Source organism: Lagopus muta, chromosome W, assembly GCF_023343835.1.
Source record: "Lagopus muta isolate bLagMut1 chromosome W, bLagMut1 primary, whole genome shotgun sequence".
In the NCBI taxonomy this organism is placed as follows: Eukaryota; Metazoa; Chordata; class Aves; order Galliformes; family Phasianidae; genus Lagopus; species Lagopus muta.
In genome coordinates this window covers 6,603,032-6,616,579 of record NC_064471.1, presented here as the reverse complement: position 1 = coordinate 6,616,579, position 13,548 = coordinate 6,603,032, and the positions used below count along the sequence as shown (strand labels likewise).

General features: G+C 46.1%; 4 protein-coding genes across 10 annotated transcripts in view; 1 reads left to right on the top strand and 3 right to left on the bottom strand.

Moving 5' to 3' along the window:
* LOC125686461 (mesoderm induction early response protein 3-like) overlaps nt 1-13,548 on the top strand; it is a 296,480-nt gene that overhangs the window by 167,076 nt on the left and 115,856 nt on the right. For 5 of the 6 annotated variants that reach the window (XR_007373804.1, XM_048930450.1, XM_048930452.1 and 2 more), the window contains one exon: nt 12,387-12,481. Coding sequence is in view for 5 of the 6 variants with exons in the window: in XM_048930450.1 (XP_048786407.1) it covers nt 12,387-12,481 (95 nt within the window). In the remaining variant the exon portion in view is untranslated. The remainder of the gene's footprint in view (nt 1-12,386; nt 12,482-13,548) is intronic. The other variant, XM_048930448.1, reaches the window with a different exon arrangement.
* Nucleotides 1-13,548, bottom strand: part of LOC125686467 (uncharacterized) — a 144,983-nt gene that overhangs the window by 104,268 nt on the left and 27,167 nt on the right. The window lies entirely within an intron of this gene.
* Nucleotides 1-13,548, bottom strand: part of LOC125686465 (uncharacterized) — a 187,120-nt gene that overhangs the window by 152,817 nt on the left and 20,755 nt on the right. The window lies entirely within an intron of this gene.
* Nucleotides 7,851-13,548, bottom strand: part of LOC125686464 (uncharacterized) — a 91,334-nt gene continuing 85,636 nt past the window's right edge. The window contains exon 3 of the transcript XR_007373805.1: nt 7,851-7,885. The gene's annotated coding sequence lies outside the window, so the exon portion shown is untranslated. The remainder of the gene's footprint in view (nt 7,886-13,548) is intronic.

The following is a 13,548-nucleotide window of genomic DNA, read 5'->3' as shown; positions in this document are numbered from 1 at the left end:
CCCCCAGGCAGATCCACACTTCCAGCCAATTTGGTGTCATCTGTGAATTTACTGAGGGTGCACTCGATGCCCTCATCCAAGTCATCAATAAAGATATTGAAGAGGACAGGCCCCAGCGCCGACCCCTGGGGAACACCACTCACGACTGGTCGCCAGCTGGATTTGACTCCATTCACCACCACTCTCTGTGCCCGGCCCTCCAGCCAGCTCCTTACCCAGCCAAGAGTGTACCCATCCAAGCCTCTGGCTGCCAGCTTCTGCAGCAGAATGCTGTGGGAGACAGTGTCAAAGGCTTTGCTGAAGTCTAGGTAGACCACATCAACAGCCTTTCCTTCATCCACCAGATAGGTCACTAGATCATAGAAGGAGATCAGGTTGGTCAAACAGGACCTGCCCTTCATGAACCCATGCTGGCTAGGCCTGATCCCCCGGTCACCCTGCACATGCCGCATGATCTCCCTCAAGACGATCTGCTCCATAACCTTCCCTGGCACCGAGGTCAGGCTGACAGGCCTGTAGTTCCCCGGATCCTCCTTATGACCTTTCTTATAAATGGGAGTCACATTGGCAAGCCTCCAGTCTTCTGGGACCTCACCAGTCAACAAGGAGCGCTGACAGATGATGGAAAGTGGCTCGGCTATCACCTCCGCCAGTTCCCTCAGCACTCTCGGGTGGATCTCATCTGGCTCCATCGACTTGTGACAGTCCAGCTGGAGCAGTAGGTCTCTGACTGTTTCTTTCAGAATCACAGGGGGGTTAGTGTGCTCCCCAGCCGAGATTACCAGGTCAGAAAGAGGGGTATCCTGAGGATAACTGGTCTGACTTTTAAAGACAGACGTAAAGAAGGCATTCAGAACCTCTGCCTTTTCCTTATCCTCAGTGGTCACATTCCCAGCCTCATCCAGCAAAGAGTGGATATACTCCTTTGTCCTCCTCTTACTGTTAATGTATTTATAAAAGAATTTCTTATTCCTTTTCACACCAGCGGCTAGATTATATTCAAGCTGGGCTTTTGCCTTTCTGATTTCACCTCTACACATCCTAACAACTTCCCTGTATTCATTTTGAGTGGCCTGTCCCTCTTTCCACAGGCGGTAGATTCTCTTTTTCTCCCGTAGCCTCAGGAATAGCTCCCTATTCATCCACGCCGGTCTTCTTCCCCGCCGGCTCATTTTGCAGCTCAGGGGGACTGCCTGCTCCTGCGCCCTTAAGACTTCCTTCTTGAAGAGCAACCAGCTCTCTTGGACCCCTTTGCTCGCTAAGACTGAATGCCAGGGGACTCCCCCTATTAGTCTCCTGGACTCTAGAGACTGTAGGCCTCTGGGATTAACCCCAATAGATGGGGTGGGGAAAAAAAGTTGACAATCAGGTCAAGATTGTATAATGCCTTTGGCCTGTTCCTTGGTAATTTGAAAAGAACAACACAAAGCTTGGGTACTTTGATGGTAAAAATCATATGACAAGTGGGCTTGAGCAAAATGGTCTGGGACCACAACGGTCCCTGGGAGTTTGTCCGCCCGAGTATTGCCTTCTGTAATTGGGCCTGGTAATGAAGAGTAGGATCAGACGTGCTAAATGAAATAAAGGTGTGTACGTTTGCCAATTGCTTCTTGTAAACGCTGTAATAGTGTGAACAAGCAAGGGTTAGAGACTTCCCTCATGTAAGCCCCTTCTATATGCATCACTATACCTGCAACATAAGCAGAGTCAGTAACAATATTAATGGGTTGCAAAAAACGTTCAAAAACCCATACAACTGCAGTTAATTCTACAATCTGAGCTGATCCCTCCATGATAGAAACATCCTCCTCCCAGCGCCCATTCTCTCCCTGCCATACTGACACTGCGCAGCCCGTGCGACCTGAGCCATCTGTAAAAACGGTTAAGGCTGAAGGCAGCAGAGTAGGTGCTAACTTAGAAGCGGGGATCAGAGGGAATGAATGCAGGGTTTGCAGGAATCTGTGGGATGGGAAATGAGTTGTAATCTGGCCAGAATATCCAGCCAGTGCGTGCTGGAGCGCATCTGATTTAGTGAAGGCGAAGTCCCATTAACGGAGATCAAAAGGAACATAAATGACTGACGGGTCTTGGGCATTGAGAGCAAGAAGACGATCACAGCCTTAAGAGACAAGCATGGCAACCATTTCAATTCGGGTAGTGATAGTTTTTGAAAATTTATGTGGCAGAAAGATCCATTCCACAATGACAAGTGGATCAGGGTTTTTAGGCAGCCATTGAGCTAACAAGCCATATGGTTGAAAGGAGGAATTGAGGATAAAAAGATAAATTGCAGTAGCCGGATCCACTCGGTGTGCAGCTTGCAGAGTAATTTTATTAACAACAGATCGAAGAGCTGTGAGTGCATCTGGAGTGAGGCGTCTGAGGGAAGCGAGATCTGGGTCTCCTTCCAAGAGTGAAAAAAGGGGGTGGAGTTATTCCGTAGAAATTCTTAAAAGGGGTCGAAGCCAATTAATAGTTCCCAAAAGTTTCTGCAAATCGTTGAGGGTTTTCACTGTCATTGCAAGAGTCACTGATTGGGGTCGGATCCTAGATTGCGATATTTGCCATCCAAGATAGAGCCATGGTGGTATCATTTGAATCTTGTCTGCAGCTATACACAAACCAGCGTGGTTTGAAGCAGCTGTAATTTCTGAAACTGCTGCAGTAACCTTTGCTTCCTCCGAAGCACAGACCTCGCTGCAGATCCTGCAGAACTGAATAAGAAAGCGCCTCCCAACGGGGCTCCTGCTCTGGGGCCAGAATGATGGGGAACGCATGTAACATGTCCATATCCCCGACCTTTGCTGCTTCTCTCCAGACAGCAAGCCATGCGTCTTGAGGATCAGAGGGGAACAAGTCAGGTTGCTCCTCAGGATCAATAGGGCCAGGGTCGAAAGGATCATCTGGCTCCCCTTCATTATTCAAAACTAGTTTACTTCTCCACAGCAGCGGAACAGGGGGCTTCCCCTTGCCCTTACGAGGAGGAGGGTCCCCCTCCGACGTGGCCAACAAAGGATCAAAGGATCCTGCAGACGTGGAGGGAGCTCCCCGTGCTTGTAAAGATTCAAAAAAAATGAGACGCCAGGAATCAAGCCAGGGCAGTACCGCCTTATCTCCCTCTGTAGCTGCATCCCAAAGTTTAACACCGATGGCATCCCAAGTATTTGGGCTATAAATCGTCTCGTTGGTAATAGTCGGGTCTCCCTTAACAGCCCAAACAAGCATCTGCTGTAAATCATTAGTGGAGACCGTTTTACCCTTCTGTTTAAGAAGAAGCTGAAATTTTCCTAGGATCTTCTTCTGATCCGCAGTAATTTTATCCCCCATCGTAGCGCAATTGCTTACCTTCGACCAGCGACAGGCAGCAGGCGTGAAGGGGGCCCACATTACTTTCAACGCGCTCACTGCTTCGCGTTTCTTTCAATGCACTCTAAAGAAGGACTTGTCAGGTCCTTGTTCGGGCACCAGTTGTCACAGTTCAGCAACCTGTCAACGGTTTAAGGGCTGGTTCGGCCCGGTTCCGTGACGAGCAGGGCGGAGGGATCCACAAATCCGCGTCTCCAGAAAAAAGGAAACAGGGGACCCCAAAATAATTAAAAGCAGCGGCACCGATCTGAGGAGAACCAAACTAATTTACTAAGTATATTATCGGAATGCAAGATAACACACTATAATACAATATAATCACAATTGAAGCTAATAAATCAAATATAATGAGAAAGAGAGAATATGTCTGAAAGGGTGGATAGGCCTCACCACAACGCTGAGGTGAGATGTGCAGTCCAGTTGAGCAGCAGGGAGACGGGAGCAGCACCCGCAACGAAGGGCAGGTGAGAAAAAGCAATCAGGTGACCTTGCAGGAGTTAAACCTCCTCTCCCTGACCGCAAGGTCCCCTGGGGAATGTAGTTGTTCTTCTCTTCAGGGCAGGTACCCAGGACTTGAGCACTGACAGTTGAAGTCCCAGTGCCCCACATGATGTCAAAATGTGGAATACCGAAAGCCAAAAATCACAAAACCATGACATTCCACACCTTATTTCACATCATGCTTAATATATATACAAACAAACAATAATTGCCAAACATTAAACACATGCACACACAAACCTATATATATTTAAATATATGGAATCACTGACTGCATTCCCCCAACATCAAATTCCCTCGTGGTACACACTGAACATCCCCATCACTCTGCATCACCCACCAAGTGGCCCCAGGTCCCTGGGCAAAAGCAGTTCCGCGAAGAGGTTTGCCCTTCCCAGAAGCTGGAAGGACCCAAACCGCTTATCCCAACATGTTCTTCACATGTACTACAGGAACCTTACCTCCCTTGACAGTATGTAGGGAGCTAGCAGGACCATCACGAGTGATTGATCCTCTAGTATCGACTATCCAGGTGGCTACTGCCAAATGCTTCTCCCAATGCTTAAATGTTCCGCCACCCATTGCTTTCAACGTGGTTTTTAGCAACCCATTGTAGTGTTCAATTTTACCAGAAGCAAGTGCATGATAGGGGATATGATAAATCCACTCGATGCCATGATCTTTGGCCCAAGTATTTACAAGAGAATTTTTGAAATGAGTCCCATTATCTGACTCAATTCGTCCCAGACTTGTTTCTCAAGCCCTAATATGGTGTTTCGGGTGGTAGCATGGGGTACTGCAAATGTTTCAAGCCACCCGGTGGTTGCCTCCACCATAGTAAGCACATAATGCTTACCATTGCGAGATTGTGGCAAGGTGATATAATCAACCTGCCATGCCTCCCCATATTTATACTTTTGCCATCGGCCCTCCTCCCAGAGAGGTTTCAACCTCTTGGCTTAATTGTGGCACGTGTCACAGTCATGGATAACCTAAGGCCAGTAGGACAGCCTTTACCTCTGCAAATTGGCTTGATTCTCCTTTCCCTTCAGTGGCCTCTGCAACTTGTCGTGTGGGGCTCCACACAGCAGATTTCCATCTGCGATGCTTTCCCACAATACGACACGATCCATCTGTGAACAGGGCATATTTCTATTCATTTTCTGGTAGTTCATTGTATGGTGGGGCCTCTTTAGCACGTGATACTTCTTCTCCTGGTGGTGTTCCAAACTTTTTACCTTCAGGCCAGTCCATGATCACCTCTAGGATTCCTGGACGGCTGAGGTTCCCCATCCGTGCTCGTTGTGTAATCAGTGCAATCCACTTACTCCAAGTGGCATCAGTATCATGATGGGTGGAGGGAACCTTTCCTTTAAACATCCAGTTCAGCACTGGCAGTCGAGGTGCCAGAAGGAGCTGTGTGTCAGTACCGACTACTTTGGAAGCAGCCCGAACCCCTTCATAAGCGGCTAAGATCTCCTTCTCAGTTGGAGTGTAGTGCTCTTCAGACCCTCTGTACGTCCGACTCCAGAATCCCAGGGGTCGGCCTCGGGTCTCTCCTGAGGCTCTTTGCCACAAACTCCAAGTGGGACCTTTCTCTCCAGCAGCAGCATAGAGGATGTTCTTCACATCCTGTCCCATCCGTACTGGCCCCAGGGCCACAGCACGGGCTATCTCCTGTTTAATCTGTTCAAAAGCCTGCTGTTGCTCAGGGCCCCATGTAAACTCATTACTCATTCGCGACACATAATAAAGGGGGCTTACAATGAGAATGTAGTTTGGAACATGCATTCTCCAAAAACCCACTGCACCCAGAAAAGATTGTGTCTCTTCCTTATTAGTGGGCAGAGACATGGCAGTGATTTTGTCGATCAGATCTGTCGGGATGTGACAACGGCCATCTTGCCATTTTATACCTAGGAACTGAATCTCCTGGGCAGGTCCTTTCACTTTGCTTCACTTAATAGCGAAACCAGAATGGAGAAGGACCTGGATTATTTGCTCTCCTTTCTCAAAAACTTCCTTTGCTGTGTTGCCCCACACAATGATATCATCAATGTAGTGCAGGTGCTCAGGAGCACCTCCTTGTTCCAGTGCAGCTTAGATCAGCCCATGGCAAATGGTTGGGCTATGCTTCCACCCCTGGGGCAAACGATTCCAGGTATACTGAATGCCCCTCCAGATGAAAGCAAACTGTGGCCTAGATTCTTTGGCCAAAGGAATAGGGAAAAAGGCATTAGCAATGTCAATGGTGGCATACCATTTGGCTGCTTTTGACTCCAGTTCATACTGGAGTTCTAACATGTCTGGCACAGCAGCACTCAGTGGGGGTGTGACTTCATTCAGGCCACGGTAGTCCACCGTCAGCCTCCATTCTCCACTGGCTTTACGCACTGGCCATATGGGGCTGTTAAAAGGCGAGTGAGTTTTGCTGATCACTCCCTGACTCTCCAGTTGACGAATCAACTTCTGAATGGGGAGCAAAGAATTCCTGTTGGCACGGTTCTCCCGTCTGTGCACCGTTTCTGTAGCAATCGGTACCTGTTGCTCTTTCACTCATAGCAACCCCACAACAGACGGATCTTCTGATAGGCCAGGCAAAACAGACAACTGCTTAACACCTTCTGTGTCTACAGCAGCTATTCCAAAGGCCCATCGATACCCTTTGGGATCCTTAAAAAATCCCCATCTGAGGTAATCAATACCAAGTATACACGGAGCCCCTGGACCAGTCACAATAGGATGCTTTTGCCAGTCTTTACCAGTGAGGCTGATTTCGGCCTCCAACATAGTCAGCTCTTAGGATCCCCCAGTCACTTCATGAATATAAACTGATTTTGTCCCTTGGTGACTCGAGGGCATTAGAGTGCACTGTACACCAGTGTCCACCAGGGCCTTATATTTCTGTGGTTCTGATGTGCCAGGCCATCGAATCCACACAGTCCAATATACTCTATTATCCCTTTTCCCCCCCCTGGCTGGGGGCAGGGCCCCTCTATTTGTTACCTCCGTTGTCTGCAGCAACTGGAGGAATCACCTTTTTGGAGAAGTTCACCTTGGTGGTTGATATGCCTTGTAATTCTTTCACCCGTGCTTGAAGTGCAGGAGTAGGTTGTTTATGTTCTCCATGGTCACGTGGGTAATGCCACAAGGCAAAACGTGACGTAGTCTTACTGTTGTCACTTGCTCGAGCAGGAGGACGTCTTCTTTCGATAGCTGAGACGTTGGATGACACTGGCTGGGAGGAAACCAAGTTGATCAGCCCCTCCAGTAGGCTGTCTTGGGAATTCTGATCTCCATTGGATGTATCTGTTACCACCATGGATTCATCAGCATCAGGCACGGTAGACAGTTTGTCTATGATACCTTCTTGCTTGCTCTCCATTCTGTTCAGCTTTTCAGCTACCTTTGCAATGGCTGAACCACAAACTCATAGAGGGCTTAAATGTAACTCAAAGTTGAAGTTTATTAATCAGTTCATTTGTAAGGGGTCTCCTTTCCCCTCTGCCATACATTGCTGCAAATGTACTGGCGTACCTCTCTGGTGCAGTCTTTGCGAATGTACGCCACATGTTTGGTGTACACCTGACTCTCTCAGGATCATGCTCTTGGTCTGGATCATCAGGAATGAAATCAGGGCTATGTAGCGTTTTCATCACAGTGTATTCTCTCAAATAACAGATGCCTTCTTCCATATCAGCCCATTCCTTTTTCTCAGGCATCAGATCGTCTTTGAAGGGGTATCTTTCTTTTACAGCTAACAACATCCGCTTCCTGAGGGTGAAGGCCTGGTTCTGGCATGTACCAACGCCTCTGTCAATGGCTGAGTCCCTAGCAATGCCACCCAATTGGCAAGCTTCTCTACTATCTAGCCACACACTGTTGGCCCCATTGTCCCAGCATCCAAGTAACCAAGTGGCAATAGGCTCATTTGGGTGACGTGAGAAGTCTTTTCTCAGACTTCAAATTTCATTCATTTTCAGAGATCGATCAACAAGGATAACAATATCTTGCTCACCTATTCCTCTTTCAGGACTTCTTTTTGCCCTCGTAGGCATTGGTGACCGTGGTCTTACTGAGGGCCCCTCCCCTGGACTCAGGGGTGCTTCTCTTAGACCTCGGAGCCAATCCTCTGGACCTCTTTCCTCCTCTTTCTTCTGTTCTAACTGAGTCGAGATTCGTTTCGTTTTCCGTCCTCTTACAGGGGCAACTGACATCAATTGTGGTGCCTCCTGTGGTTGATCAGGTTGGTTGTTTTTAATGCTCTCACCCTCTAGCTCTGCTTGGAGTCTGTCTTGTTCGACTGTGAGATTATTTAGTTCAGATTGGAGGGTGTCTCGCTCAGTCTGGAGGGCGTTGAGTTTGGATTGGAGGGAGTTTCGCTCAGATTCAAAGGCATCTTGTTGAGATTGGAGATTCCTTCTCCCAGCTCGGAGATTCTCCCCTTCGGCTTGGAGACTCTGTTTCTCAACTAGGAGACTCTCTCTCTGGACCTGTAGACTCTCCCTCTCGATTTGGAGGGCATCTCTCTCGGACTTGAGGATATCCCTCTCAGCTCTCAGACACTCTCTCTCAATTTCACTAACTCTCTCCCTTTTGGGGATACTATTGAATAAGGCCCGATAAGCATTAGCCAGGCCCCAAATCATTTGTGCCTCCTCAGATCTGCCTGAGCAGCAACATTCCTGTCTCAAATAAATGCTTAAGCTCTCGGGGTCTTTCAGGTATTCAGGAGTAAAGTTCCACGACACCGAAGATGTCCATCTCTCTAAAATCTCTCCCAAGCCTCTCCACACTCCCTGCCATTCAGTAGTCTCTGGTTTTGGGGAAGGCTTTCTCAAAATACAATAAATACAAAAACTGACTGAAATAATGAACAGTAAATTCAGGGAGATTAACAATGCCATCAGGTGAGCATTCAAAAACTGCATAAAAGATTCAAAGGAGAGACTGGGAACCTGTTTAAAAATCCTAAGTTCTGTCAAATTAGCAGCTCCCTCTGCAAACAGGTTTAAAAGAGAAAGTGGAATCATTTTTTTCTCTCTTTACGGGAGCAAGATAGCTGTGCTCAAAATTTACAAATATCCCAGAACGCTGGCAGTCCGCCAGGACTTTCAAGGTCAAGTTTTCAGTGAGCACCGGTGAAAAAGATAAACTTTCCCAACGAAGCTCTCTGAGAGCAGAGAGAGATTCATTCTAAAAAGCTAAAAAACAGCCTTTGCCCGCATTCTCCACCAAGAATGTCAACGGTTTAAGGGCTGGCTCGGCCCGGTTCCGTGACAAGCAGGGCGGAGGGATCCGCAAACCCGTGCCTCCAGAAAAAAGGAAACAGGGGACCCCAAAATAATTAAAAGCAGCAGCACCGATCTGAGGAGAACCAAACTATTTTACTAAGTATATTATCGGAATGCAAGATAACACACTATAATACAATATAATCACAATTGAAGCTAATAAATCAAATATGAGAGAGAGAGAGAATATGTCCGAAAGGTGGATAGGCCTCACCACAACGCTGAGGTGAGATGTGCAGTCCAGTTGAGCAGCAGGGAGACGGGAGCAGCACCCGCAACAAAGTGCAGGTGAGAAAAAGCAATCAGGTGACCTTGCAGGAGTTAAACCTCCTCTCCCTGACCGCAAGGTCCCCTGGGGAATGTAGTTCTTCTTCTTTTCAGGGCAGGTACCCAGGACTTGAGCATTGACAGTTGAAGTCCCAGTGCCCCACATGATGTTAATATGTGGAATATCGAAAGCCAAAAATCACAAAACCATGACAGCAACCAGAGGCCTCTGTTATAGGAAGGTCCTTTATTATTCTTCTTCTACTACCTCTACTATATTCACACAACACAGCAGCACACACACACACGATTATGTATATCTTGGATACAAGTCTCAACAGTTTCAAGGCCTCCCTAAGCAACCATATCTAATCTTACATCTTGTTTCTATGTCCAGTGTTTCTTCTTGATCAAAGTGCACAGTTCCTATTGTAAAAGATCACCACCCATGACCACCACCTCAGCACAGCAGAAGCAACACAGTAACTAAGCAGACCTTGCTTTTGCCGTTTAGGCCTGTGAAGCCCATGGCCTCATGGAAGTCAGGCTAACTGTGGATCCCCACGGGGATGGACCCCCAGCCAAGCTCCACATAGTCCCCTTCACTTCCCGACACTTCCCCCAGCATACAGGGGAGGGGCCATAGGTGCCATTACTGAAACTGCAGTGGGCATAGGCTGTGTCCCGAGAACATACGAGAATGCTGGCATAGCTCCAGTAACCCTCCATTTAGACGCAGTGGGAGGCCACAAAGGCACCACCCAAGGCATATCATCCTCCGCCCCCGGCACAGCACCCCTGGCCCCACTGCTCCTTCCAGGTGTATCCGCCCCCAACTCCTCCTCCTGCTGCTCAGCCTCTGACTGCCCTGTTCAACTTCAGCAACATCCTCCTCCCCACCCTTCCCAGGCTCCTTCCCTGACTCCTCACCTTACTCCCCAAGCTGACCTAACATCAATTCCCAAGCCATCCGCCAACACAGCACCTCTGTTCCTGCCATCTTAAATGCCTGCTCCAAGCTCCGTAAGGTGGTAGCATTATCCACTACACCCTTTATTTGTCCTTTCACTTCCTCCCATAACTCCTCTGCCACCTTATCTAAATTCCTACCGGATAAGCACTCTGTGGGAGTGCTCCCATAACCATGGCACCGAATCCAATTAATCAATGCCATTAGGGCTTCTGACCATAACGAAACCCCTGCCTGCTTTCCCAGCATCTTCAGCATACTCACCACCTGCTGCATAGAAGCCATACTGTGAGCTGCTATCCCCTACCCTTGTGCACACACCTGTTCACATCGGAGTCACTGATTTTTGCCAACCTCCACGCAACCCTGCCTGGTCAGCAACACTGCATCAGCACCCCTACCATCTGCACCCCACCCAGCACAGGGACACAAGAGACACACGACATAGGGTGTAGCTCAAGTGCCAATTTATTGCTGCGCAACAACAGCCTATATACTGTGACACACAACCACCCTGTGAACCTGTGAACCTGTGACCCATTAAGCACCACCCAGAACCACCCCCTGTAACCCAAGTACCACCCACATCCCCCAAACCAGTTTCTTCTTGCCCTGTGAACATCTAATCACCTCCCTGCCATATGTCCTCAGGCTGTTCTCAAACACTTATCTTTACAGCCTTCATCCCCCTCACTATCCCAGACACAGTGTCTACCATTCCTTATTTTCTAACAAGCTCTACAAACTGTCTCTAACCACTCCCCTTCACCCCCCCTTATTCTCAGTCACTGCGAAGCCTTCTTGCCTTTTTACTTTCACTTATGGGGACCTTCTCACCTTTCAAGGCCTTCAGCTTAGTCAGCATTATGATGTAGCAGTTAAAGTTGATGGTTTGCCTGGGTTACAGGAAATCCAGAAGGATCACCCATCCTTTCTCAAAAGACAGGGCTCATCACTTTGCCAACTGAGGACTGCATCGTGAACTTCCTGTAGAAGTTCAAATGACACTATTCCAAGGACTGCCAGTAGATGTGTGCTCACATCTACTGTTTTGTCTCCACGACCATCCAGCAGGCATTGAGGAACATTAATGGATGCCATTTTTTCCCCACATGAAGGAACTCAATTACACACCTTTGTTTCATATGTACTTCCATGTCAGATGTCATTTTTTCAGACTACCCCTCTGCTACCATCTGTCACATAGCAACTACATGTAATGGAATATTGGTGAACAAATTCAACTTTCTACCTCCACATTACCAACATGCACCTCTGATGTCACGTGGCAACATAATAAAACAGGAGGCATTACTTTCAGAGGAATCCTTGTATTTAGGCCTAAAGTCATAATCAAGAGAGAAAAGCAACAATGCTCAAGACAAAACTAATATACTCAAATACTTTGAACTACTTTGATCAAAACATATATGAAGAAACACTAAAGAAAGCAGTGCAATAATTTCGCTATTTGCATCTTTACTTCCTTAGTGATTTCATATGCAAAATTGAAAACCTACATCTTGTAACACTGAAAACAAAGAGGTTGTTCCTTTGCTTCCCCCTCTTAAAAAGAAAACAAAAAAAAAAAACACTGCTACTCTTTGTAACCTATGCAAAAAAGTAGTACTTCAGAAAAATAATCTCATTGGTATCTTGATGACACTTTGAAGTCTTAGTGGGGGCTTTTTTATTTTTTAATTAAGCGACAAATACCTCAAGTAACAGTAAGTCAGAGCCACTTAATGTCTTTTGCTTTTAAGGAGAAAAGATTTTAAATCAAAATTTTATGAGTCTTTATAAACAGGAATATAATATTTCAGATAGGATATCTGTACAGCAGAGGAATGAACCATGAGTCTAAAAAACTAACCTGCTTTTTTTTTTAAGAGTGCTTTTGGACATACATTCATTATTAACACATAATATTCAATATAACATTTATTTAGCAGATGTAAGTTTATCCTACTATTCTTGTTATTCTCTAGAAGAGATGACAGCATGGACAGAAGACGAATGCAGAAGCTTTGAACATGCACTTCTAATTTATGGAAAAGACTTCCATCTCATACAGAAAAACAAGGTTAGTGTTCCACAGTTAAATGGAAGACTTGGTAGATTACATGCTCAATATCCGTAAGAGAAATACATTTGCCCAGTCATACAATAGAATGAAACAAGAACCAACATATCAGAACTAATTTAGCATTTTTTTGTACTAACTTTATCTCAGATGTCATTGACAAAGCTAGATGAGCCAGTGTATTATCCCTAAAATAAATTTGCATTAGCATCACTTCAATTTAAACATTTATGTTTCTGTTTAAGTGCCTAACTCCACTAGAAATACACTGATCCCGTACTAGGGAAAGAAATAGCTGTAGTCAGTCAAGACTGATTTTCTTGCTAATCAAAAACTCCTAAAACTAACCTGGATTGCTTTGGTTCAATACCTCCATGCCTAAAGAATACTTTTAGATCAGAAATATATATTATTTGATACAGTTACGTTACTGTTTAACCCAGTAGACAACAAAATAAGTCACAGCTAGTTGCTCAAACACCCCTAGATTAGAACCTCATAGCAGTCACTAAAAAAAAAAAAAAAAAAAAAACTCATATCTATTCATCTAAGCTCCTAGAACAGAAGAATCAAGGTTCATATACTTGCAAGGCAAATCACTTTTTTTTTTTTTATGATTAGATTTATAACAGCACACAATCCTACCTAAATTAATTAAATTTAAAAAATCCTTTATTTACCTGAAGCTTTATCATTCCATTGCAGAAACAAGCACAGTGGGCCTAAAAAAAAAAATCACAGCACTATTTAGAAGTTCTGGTGGAAAGAGTATGCATAAGGATAAACAACAACAGATATAACTGCTTTAAACCAGTTTCAAATTACCTAAAAAAGATAGAAATCACAATTTGAGAATAAAGAAAAAACCCCTCACCCTTTCTTAAAGATCAGGCCTCACCAAACACCCACAAAGATAGCAATCCCCAAGTACAAATGCTTCCTTTGCAGCTGCCAGCCCTTAAATGAGGTTAGGGAGTGGAGCCAGGGTCCACTTCTTCTGGTCACACAGATGAATTGCTTCCACCTGTGCTCCCAGGGCTGGCTACACCCCTTCACCAGGTGCTCAA